The 11,846-nt window shown below is 39.4% G+C and overlaps 1 protein-coding gene across 1 annotated transcript; it reads left to right on the top strand.

The window, feature by feature from the left end:
- Positions 1-316: 316 nt before the first annotated feature.
- On the top strand, positions 317-11,452 carry LOC309474423 (uncharacterized protein). The gene is made up of 3 exons (XM_082137004.1): positions 317-816; positions 9,938-10,086; positions 10,537-11,452. The coding sequence occupies exons 2-3, from the start codon at positions 9,974-9,976 to the stop codon at positions 11,234-11,236; spliced, it is 813 nt and encodes a 270-aa protein (XP_081993130.1). The 5' UTR covers positions 317-816; positions 9,938-9,973; the 3' UTR covers positions 11,237-11,452.
- The last annotated feature ends 394 nt before the right edge of the window (positions 11,453-11,846 follow it).

An 11,846-nucleotide genomic window follows, 5' to 3' on the forward strand; every position in this document is an offset into this window, starting at 1 on the left:
ATCAAAATGACATTTATTTATATGTATTCGTGTCAAAATGAGCATATAAACATCTTTTCCTATTCTATTTTGCCTGGAAAACGCTTCCAACACGCTTGTGTGTCGCGTGAAAAATAGGCGTCGGTTCTATTTCTAGCATGCACGCGTTTTCTGCGCGCGCGTGTGTAACCCAGAGTGATTACAAATAAAAATTTAAGAAAGGAAAAAATAAATTGTAAGCCAGAGTGGTTACTAAAAGAAGTAATCAAAAGTAAATTAAATGAAAAGTAAATTAATAACTGAGTTCAGAATTTTAAAGTTGTGAATATGAAAAATGTATGCTGTATTTTGAATGTTATGTTGCCTGGTGATGTGTAGTTCACTGACGACCTATCAGGAGAGAGTAACGTGAATGCGGGGATGACGTCAGAGCACGCGGAGAGATGAGATGTAAGCACAGAGAAATCGGCAGAGATATTTCTGAGAGAAATTAACAGTGATTTTGACGTAAAACTAGACAAAACGTCTAGAGATATATTTATTTTATTTGAACTGAACTATATTTTGCTGTTACAAGTGATTTAGAGTTACTTTTGAGTGTTTTCATTGTGGACACGGCGATGACACGGACTGAGCTCATCACTGAGTGGAACAAGATGGCGAGCCTCCCAGCGAATCCTGATTAAAACGAAACCATCGAACGATTTCATCGGACCTTCTGCTACGTTTTCCCCGGACGGAGGAAAAGGACTGTGCAGGATGACAGCGTGAACTGACGTCGAATTCTTTTCTCTTCTCTTCTCAATCGACAGTTGTTTTTCCCCTTTCACCATGACGGTAGGCCTGAACTGTTGAATTTAACGTTCACTGGGGTATGGACGATATTTTTCCCCTCTTTTGAATTCAGAGACTGGTATTTGAAAAAAACACTACTGAATTTATGGATATTTGAACTGTTTATATTAGGGGTGCACGATTCAGAAAATTTCACGATTCGATTCGATACCGATTTTTAGACTCAAGATTCGATTCAAAATCGATTTTCGATTCAAAAACGATTCTCGATTCAAAAAACGATTCACAGTATGTAAATGTAGTTGACTTTTTCCTGTGTGATTGCAGTAGACATACAATTTAAAAGAAAATAAATAACAAATTAAATGAAGTTTGATATTACTTTGTCTTCATAAAAACTTTTGCAACTAAACAGTGCAAAGTGCCAAGCTTTGGCCAGCTTTCGAATACATTTAATTCAAGTTTAAATTAAAACTTAAATACTTTTTTTTTTTTTTTTTTTACATTTAGCTTTAAAGTGCTGTAGTCAGATTAAACAAACAATACTGCTAAATGTAGTTTAAGGAGTAGGCTATTGACGGCAAAATAGGCTACAGAATATTTCGTTCTGTATTGACAGGTGCAATTTTTGAAAATCGATTAAAAAAAAATACAATAAGCCTACATTATATCTGCATTTATGTCAAAACCTAGACTTTCAAACATCAAAATGTCATTTATTAATATGAATATTCGTGTCAAAATGACATATAAACATTCTATTTTGCCTGGAAACGCTTCCAACACGCTTGCGTGTCGCGAGAAAAATAGGCGTCGGTTCTATTTCTAGCATGCACACGTTTTCCGCACGACTCGGGCCACACCTGAGACACGCGTGTCACGCAGGCTGTGTGCAAGCTCTAACCTGTTAACATGGGAGCCGAAATAAAAACAGACACGCCACAAAGCCAGCCAGCCAGCCTTCCTTCTGCTCCGCTTCGCTTCTGCTGCACTTCTTCTTTTGGCTATGACAAGAGTGTGCAGGCGTAAGTGTGAATTCGATGCAGCGCCATCTATGGGAATGGCAAGCTAAACTCATTTCAGGACAATACCAAAAAATGTATATAAAAAAAAAAAAAAAAAAAAAAAAAACAAGAATCGATTTTTGGAATTCTATGAATCGATTTTGAATCGGTAACGTTTGAATCGCGATTCATATGTGAATCGATTTTTTTGCCCACCCCTAGTTTATATATTGACAGTTGAATTGGTCTTTATCGTTTGTTCATTGCTTGTTTTTTTTTGTTTTTTACTTTAAAGAGAAGGATTTGTTGTGTGAAATAATTGAAACATAGCCTAATTGTTATTTTTATTTTATTTTTTATTTCTGAGTTGAACTGGAAAAAAAAAGGGAAACTAACCCATTGTGGATTTCGATTAAGAAACCTAAAATCTAAAATTAGTTCAAATAAGGAACTATAACAATAAAAGATAAATATGTAAAAAAGAAAATATTGAAATAAGAGTTAAAATAGAGAAAATTTGCAATAAATTAGATTTCAAAAAGAGATTAAAAGGAAATAAATAGGCTAACTCCTATAAGAAAAAGAAAGATATTAAAAGGGGGATAAATAACTAATAATTCTAACAAGGAAAAAGAGAAAACCCAGAAACCATTTTATTTAATTGTTTTATTTTTCTTGCATTTATTGACAATCCGTGGTTTCATTGTTAGTCAACTGACCATTTTTCTTTTCTGCCATTTCTGTCTTTCCTGAAAGAGAGACAATTTAATTCATTTAATTCATTATTTTTTCCCTTTAATTTAAATCTTGCAACATTATTCTAACTTACCTTTGTTGTCTGTCTGTTCATTTAATCTCTCACTGCTGCTCCCTACCAATCTAGAGTAGTGGTCCACGTATCCTCTTGTATGACTTACCTTGGTGCCCATTAGGCCGTGGTGTCCTGGTGACCTGAAGGAGGCGCTACACGTGTCACGCAGGCAGTGTGCAAGCTCTAACCTGTTAACATGGGAGCCGAAATAAAAACGGACACGCCACGCAGCCAGTGTGTCACCGGCCTAACCCCTCATTTACCATTGCCTGTCCGACGTGTTTTTCTGATTTTGTGGTTTCTAGTACCATGGGTAAGTTGGCCAATATACGTGCAATACGTTTGGGAGTCTGCACAGGGTGTTTATTTTGAAATTGACAGGTTTTTTTTTTACTTTTATTTTGTATTTCCGGTGCGACTTGGACGCGCGTCCGTCAAAAATAGACTAGGCGCCTATATTTAGCGAAGCGGCGCGGAGAGCTGCTTCTGGGAAGCTTCTGAAACGCGCCGCGTCGCGGCCGGTGTAAACACAAGCATTGACTAGAATGGGCGCGATCAGCTCCGGTAGCCGTGTCGCAGTCGTAATGCGCCGCAGCCGTGTTCAGTGTAAATGAGGGGTAAAGATTAGAGCATTCACACCGCACGCAGAGGCATCGCGTAGCAGGAGCAGAGCAGGAGCAGCAGTGCCGCGATAGTTTCGGCGCCCGGTCTATTTTTGCTGTGCCGCTTACGCTGAATTAAAGTGACAATGCATTGATCATGGCCAAAATACACCGAAGTTTTACCCAAAAAGCGCATTGATGATATCTATTGTGTTTTGAACAGTCAATCAAATGACCAACAGCAATTTAAAAAGAAAACAAATGTCCAAAAACAAACTTGTTGCCCAAACTACAAAAACAAAGTTTCAACAATTTATACTGCCAGTTTAGCTTAAGTTACAGATTAATTTAATGTATTTATGTAGGCCTATATACACACATAACTTGATATATATATATATATATATATATATATATATATATTAGGGATGTGCACGAATATTCGAATATTCGAATATTCGATCTGCAATAATTATTCGAAAAATAAAAACACTATTCGAATATCGCAAACGGTTGCTCTGATGGGCGTAAATGAAATGAATGCCTCTTAAATCATGGTCACGCAAACTAAAACTCACAGTTATAACTAAATCCATTGGGTGGCGCTGTGGCGCCTGTGCATTTGATGACAGCGTGTGAAGAATGGCGTCGTCTAAACGGAGTGGAGTCTGGAATTACTTTGATCAAAATGACCAACATGTCGTGTGCAAACTTTGTCAAATTAAATTGAGTTATCATAACAGCACCAGCACAATGAGGAGCCATATGAAATCCAAACACCGAAACGTCATTATTGACCAGTCAAGCGAAGACAGACAGCTACCCATCACTGCTTTCACGACTGCAGGTAACGTAAGGCCCAGATGTACCCCCGAGCGAGCCGAGAAGACCACTCATCTCATAGCAAAAATGATCGCAAGAGATATGCTTCCTTTAAGTTTCGTTGAAGGAGATGGATTTAAGGAAGTCTTACAGTTTCTTGAACCAGATTACAACACTCCCTCACGGAAAACCATAACCGCGAGAATTGAGCTTCAATATGAATGCATGGTTTCCGAACTCAAAACTACTTTAGGGACAGTAGAGTTCGTGGCCATTACAACTGACAGTTGGACAGCATTAACTACAGAGTCATATGTCACTATAACGTGTCATTTTATTGCTGATAGTAAGGTGAACAGTTGTGTTCTGCAAACCCGAGCATTGGAAGAGCGACACTCCGCTGCCAACCTGGCGGATTATTTGAAAACGTCAGTAGAGCAATGGGGCTTGGACGGCAAAGTGGTCGCGTGCGTGCATGACAATGCTAGCAATATAGTAGCTGCAAACAGAGACGTGGACTGGGAATCTCTACCTTGCTTCGCGCACACACTTCAGCTGGCCATTAATGATGGATTTAAAGCTGCAAGCATGAATAGACTTATTGGTGCATGTAGTAAACTTGTTGGACATTTCCATCATAGCACGATTGCCTCAAATGCACTAAAACAGAAACAAAGACAGCTGGAATTGCCTTCGCACAAACTTGTGCAATACTGCAAAACACGCTGGAATTCGGCTGCTGATATGCTCGCACGTTTGCATGAACAACGCTGGGCGATCACTGCTGTCCTCTCTGACAGGACCACAACCAAGCTGGCGGATGCTAAGACTCTTGAGTTGATCGATGATCACTGGCAGACAATTGAGGAAATATTACCTGTTCTCCATTCCCTGAAAATAGCAAGTGAAGCACTGGGTGGCGAAAACTACGTGTCTGTCTCCATGGTGTATCCACTTGTGCAAAGCCTTCTATCCAGGTTCGTATAATTCACATGAACGAATAAATGTAGCATTTGGTTCTAGTTAATTTGATTACTGGTCTCTTTTTAATTATTCTGTCGGGTTCTTTCCATTTAAATATTTACATTATAAAAACGAATAAAACGTAAATGAAAGAAATTCAGTCAACTGTTTTAATCATTTATTTAAATTACTTACAAATTAAATAGAAATAATCAATACTGAATAAGACAATTCAGTTTTCATATTCAGTTATTTGTTATTTAATCTGCATCTACAGACACCTTCAGATGAGCGGTGGAGAATCACAGAAAGTGAATGAGTTCAAAAACACAGTTGCAGCATCTCTCAAGCAACGAATAAACATTGCGAACTTGCAGAACGCAGGGAAAACGCCTCTTCTCGCTTCCGCTCTAGATCCTCGGCACAAACACCTCAGGTTCCTCGACGAAAACATGAGAGAAGCCGTAAGAGAAAAACTTTTTGAACAATATCAAAGTATTTCTTTTGATGTGAGGGGTGCGGGTGCAGCCGTTGCCGCCGCCGCCGCCGCCGCCTGCGTCCCCGCCAGTGACGGAGATGAGTCAGTGCCCGTGCCCAGTCATCGGAGAAGGCTGAGCCTGTTCTTCGGCGAAGATTACAGAGAGTCAAGCCGAGACGAGTGGGAACAGTTCTTGATGGAACCGTGTATTCCACCAGATGAAGATCCTATGAATTGGTGGCAAGACAACACAAAGCGCTTCAAGAAACTTGGCCGCTTAGCACACCGTTATTTGTGCGTCCCTGCAACATCTGTGCCGGCGGAGCGCGTTTTCTCTGCAGCCGGCCTTATTGTTAACAGACTAAGATGCCGACTGTCACCCGAGCATGTTGATATGCTTGTTTTCCTCAACAAGAACATGTAAAACAATAACGCAATAACATTCAGACTTGAGTGTATAGCTAAACGTTCTGTACAATAATTGTGGCTGCCGCAGCCTGCTTTATTGTCATTTTTTTTGTGCGCTCTGCGTTGTATTTCTTATGTTTTTGTGTATGCAAACATTGTTTAATGTTTTCAACAATTATACAAAGGATGAAATGTATAAGCTTGTTAATATAGTCGTATAGGCTTGTCCAGAGATGTTCATAGGTAACAAAACTAACGTTTGTTTGAAGTAACGTCTTTCTCAATAAACTTATGTAAATAAACGAATATTCGAATATTCGTTTTCTGTGAGCTCGAATATTCGAATGTAATTTTTTGAAAAATGCCCATCCCTAATATATATATAGGCATAAGGATGTCATGCTGATATCATGCTGACAATTATAAAAGCACATGGTGTCACAGGTGGCGTGGTCGAGTGCACCTGAAAATTTAATAATGGACGACACTCGTCTCATTGTGGAGGTTGAGAAACGTTTAATTATTTATGATCCACGAAATATGCATTATAAAGACTCACAACAACAACAACAACAACAACAACCTTTATTTATAAAGCACATTTAACACAATAAAAATTGATCCAAAGTGCTGTACATAGTGCATAGCAGGACTACACTATAAAAAACAACAATTACAAATTTCCAAAAGCTAAGGAATAAAACACAGGCAAAGGAAAAGGCATGGGAGGAAGTTGCAGTGGCTCTTGGTGCCGATGGTAAGAAATTTAAAAGTGTTTTTGACAACCTTTCCCTGGCCCAAACAACTTAACTCAATATAGAAAGGCAAATAGAATAGGCTTGTTATTATAGCACACATTCAGAAGGCATAGACATCTATGGTGTACATGATTTTGTTGAATTTTCAAGAAACTGTGCTGTTTGTTATTGCACACATTTATGAATTATCTTTAAGATGTTCATGATGGGTAATGTTTGTAAATTAGATGTGTATCAGATATTTCAACAATCTAAATGAAAAATCTTTCTCCAAGAAACAACAAATGTAAGCATTTATTTACAATTTGCACACAGTAAGCACACATAAGAGAAGCAGATGTAAATGCAAGTATCTGCAGTTTTCAAGTTGAGCAGGAAGTTAGGAATTTTTACAGTGTAATTTTTTGTCTTAAACCCTAGACCATGTTGTCTTGCCAGGACACTCTACCCTCAATTGAGCAGAAAAATGTGCAAAGCTTTTCACGCACATCGTAAGCTTCTCTGCATCCCCTATTTCCACCCATGTTTCTAACAGGTGGTAGGACTTCCCCTCCTTCTTCTGCCTCTTCCACCCACCTCTGTTTTTCTGATGGGTTTGTCAGGTAGTTGTGAAGGATGCAGGCTGGCTTCACATTAATCCTTGTATGGAGTACCCTCCACCTGGATGACAGAATGCCAAAAGCACATTCCACCACCATCCTTGCCCGTGACAGTCTGTAATTGAACATTTGTCTCCATCATGGGATTCTGTTCCCTGGAAAAGGTCTCATCAAATATGTTTTTAGTGGGAATGCAGCATCACCCACCATGGTGTATGGCATTGGGCCCTGTACACCAGATCCTGGTAAAGGGAAGTCAGCAGGGACAGACAAACCTTTGGCCTCCATGGCTCTTCCAAGAGCAGAACTACTAAACACTCCACCATCGCTTGTTCTGCCGAAGTCTCCGACCTGGACAAACGTAAACCTGTAGTCTGCATCTGCTAGTGCTAGAAGAACTATAGAAAAATTCCTCTTGTAATAAAAAAAACAAGCTACCAGAATGTGCAGGTGACACAATGGTAACATGTTTCCCATCAATAGCACCCAGGCAGTTTGGGAAGTTCCATTTTTCCCAAAATGTGGACGCTATGGCTCTCCACATGTCCTCTGTTGGTCTAGGGAACTGTGATGCCATCATCTGCTGCTCAATTGCTCGACAGGTCATGTGGACAGACTCAGCAACGGTGCTTATGCCTAGACAGTACTGGAAGGCCTGGCTGGTGAAGCTCTCTCCAGTTCCCAGAAATCTGTGGAAAACAAACAAATATAACATTGTTTTTTTGTTGTTTTTTCTGTATATATATATATATATAATATATACACTCACCTAAAGGATTATTAGGAACACCTGTTCAATTTCTCATTAATGCAATTATCTAATCAACCAATCACATGGCAGTTGCTTCAATGCATTTAGGGATGTGGTCCTGGTCAAGACAATCTCCTGAACTCCAAACTGAATGTCAGAATGGGAAAGAAAGGTGATTTAAACAATTTTGAGCGTTGCATGGTTGTTGGTGCCAGACGGGCCGGTACACAATCTTTCACAATCTGCTCAGTTACTGGGATTTTCACGCACAACCATTTCTAGGGTTTACAAAGAATGGTGTGAAAAGGGAAAAACATCCAGTATGCGGCAGTCCTGTGGGTGAAAATGCCTTGTTGATGCTAGAGGTCAGAGGAGAATGGGCCGACTGATTCAAGCTGATAGAAGAGCAACTTTGACTGAAATAACCACTCGTTACAACCGAGGTATGCAGCAAAGCATTTGTGAAGCCACAACACGCACAACCTTGAGGCGGATGGGCTACAACAGCAGAAGACCCCACCGAGTACCACTCATCTCCACTACAAATAGGAAAAAGAGGCTACAATTTGCACGAGCTCACCAAAATTGGACCGTTGAAGACTGGAAAAATGTTGCCTGGTCTGATGAGTCTCGATTTCTGTTGAGACGGTAGAGTCAGATGGTAGAGTCAGAATTTGGCGTAAACAGAATGAGAACATGGATCCATCATGCCTTGTTACCACTGTGCAGGCTGGTGGTGGTGGTGTAATGGTGTGGGGGATGTTTTCTTGGCACACTTTAGGCCCCTTAGTGCCAATTGGGCATCGTTTAAATGCCATGGCCTACCTGAGCATTGTTTCTGACCATGTCCATCCCTTTATGACCACCATGTACCCATCCTCTGATGGCTACTTCCAGCAGGATAATGCACCATGCCACAAAGCTTGAATCATTTCAAATTGGTTTCTTGAACATGACAATGAGTTCACTGTACTAAAATGGCCTCCACAGTCACCAGATCTCAACCCAATAGAGCATCTTTGGGATGTGGTGGAACGGGAGCTTCGTGCCCTGGATGTGCATCCCACAAATCTCCATCAACTGCAAGATGCTATCCTATCAATATGGGCCAACATTTCTAAAGAATGCTTTCAGCACCTTGTTGAATCAATGCCACGTAGAATTAAGGCAGTTCTGAATGCGAAAGGGGGTCAAACACAGTATTAGTATGGTGTTCCTAATAATCCTTTAGGTGAGTGTATATATATATTAGTGGTGGGCCGTTATCGGCGTTAACGCGAGACTCTTATCGCGCGATAAAAAAAAATATCGCCGTTAATCTATTCTCCAAGTTGGGTTGGGAGATGGCTCTATACTACACAAGCCATGATGACGCAATCTACCCGCGGCCGCGAGGTAAACCCGGCTGCAAAGCATATTCGTCGTCATCTTAAGTAAACACGGCTGAAAGTGAAAGCTGGAGAAAAAGATCGGTGCAACATCCATTATTTGGACTTGGTTCGGGTTTAAGCCGTCAGACGAGCAGCAGCAAACTATATACAGAGTGTGTGGGGTAACAGTTCGGTAAGTTAACACACGACTAATCCGTTCTACCACCTCAAATTCAAAACGAAACATGATATCACTGAATACCAGCGCGCGCGTATTATTCCCATTCCAATATATCTTAGTGGTGTAGCACATAATCTCGATTTTAAGAATCGTTGTTGTGTTTCTTTGTAACTGAAAAGACATCAGTTAGACAATATTCTAATTTTAAATTTGGGGTTTCATAAGCTCCAAACCATAATAAACATTAGACCTACTTAAGTCTCTGCAGCTAGTGTACTTACATTTTATTTATCTGCAAAATTATGTTGTATACTTACAGTTTTGCACAATATATGTTCTCAAAACTACATACACCCTATATATATATATATGGATACATTTACATATGTAATACATATTTTTCATGTATTTTACAGTGAGTGAATGCAAGCGAAGATGGAAGTTGTTGAGAGATGCTTTTGTCAGAAACAAGAAACAAAAAAAATTGTGCCCAGTGGTTCTGCAGGTGCCACAGTCAGGGAATGGAAGTAATGTCATTTCTGTTGCCGTACATGCAGCCTAGAAGGTTAGTATGGCATTGTTGTTGACCTTATGTTTTACCTTGCTATTTAGTGTCTTATTTTCTTTTATAGACAATCAGTACTAAATAGTCTTTCACTGAGCATGAGTATATTTTATATATATATATATATATATATATATATAAAATATATATATATATATATATATATATATATATATATATATATAAAATATATATATATATATATATATATATATATATATATATATATATATATATATATAATATATATATAATATACACACACACATACACATATGTGTGTGTATATAATATATATATAATATATACACACACATATGTGTGTGTGTGTGTGTGTATATATATATATATATATATATATATACACACACACACATGTGTGTAATGTACAACAATACTTATGTGTTGGGGCCATATATTTATATCATATATTAATTAATTTAATTGCAGTTCCAGACACACTTTGCAGAGTGAGCTGGAACCTCTGGACATGACTGTTGCTGAGGAGGAAGTGGAGCCAGAGTTTTCTGAACTCACTACACCTTTCAGTCCCCTTCCTACCATACAGAGGCCTGCAACACAGAGGCTAGCCGAAAGATCGGCTACCCCCACACCACTGCCTAGCACCTCCACACCACAAATAACAGCTCACAGAGCTGACACCCCTACTCCCACCCTTCATCCTAGGGTTCAAACACTGATTACTGACAGTCAACAATACAGACAGAAGCGGAGAAGAACAGTTTCCCCAAATACAACGGAGCAACAGTTATTGGACATAATAACACAACCCACTACTCCTGTACCACCAAATGTCCCCACACAGGAGGATGAAATGTATTATTTTGCCCTCAGTTTAATTCCAAAACTGAATCGGTTGCTTCCCAGAAACCGTTCCAGGGCACAAATACATATAATGACCTACCTGGCTGACCTGGAGTTAGAAGATGAGGTTCAGAGGCAACAAGCGACAGCAGCACACACAGTGTTCCCTAGCAGAGGAAGCCAGCACCCACAATCATCTGGATTTCCGCCTATTCACCCCACACCAACCTACCATGAGGAACAAACCCATCACCCCCACCATGTCACACCTCCGCCAATGTCCACCATGCCTGAACAACATTCCATAATTTACCATCGACTGTAGTACTACAGTTTAACATTCCAAAAGTATTTTTTATTTACTTAATCTAACCATATGTTGTAAATAGTTTAGCAGTTTCAATGTAAGTGTTTTGAAGTATTATTTTTTGTATTGTTTATGTAACCATATTGTTAAGCATGCATGTTCATAATAATTTTATGCATGACTTTGTTGAGATATTGGTTCACTATACTTAATAAACCTTTTTTAGTTGATGTACCCAAGTCAAAGTTATTTATTTGAAGCATAGAACTAGTGCAATACATATTTTAACATATATTTAACTTATTGAAACAAAATAAATATTCATTAATATTTGAAAATACATACAATGGGCTAATATTTACCTCAGTGTAACTGCAAGTCGCTGCTTGGGTTCAATGGACTGCCTGTAGTTTGTTGTTTGCCTTGTTAGTTGGCCTCCAATCAGGGAAAGAATGCTCTGCATTCATCCTGAAGTAGTTTAGGTGCCGGTCACGGTCAAGACGGAGTTCGGCGACAAGATGGTAATATGCACCATATTCTCTCCTTCGTCGGTTCATGGGGTGAACCCAAAGTCTGCGTCTTTTCCGTAGTCTTCGTAATAGCAAATACAGCGCAATGGCCTTCCTTC

This window comes from Leuciscus leuciscus, assembly GCF_965113295.1.
Source record: "Leuciscus leuciscus genome assembly, chromosome: 14".
Lineage (NCBI taxonomy): Eukaryota > Metazoa > Chordata > Actinopteri > Cypriniformes > Leuciscidae > Leuciscus > Leuciscus leuciscus.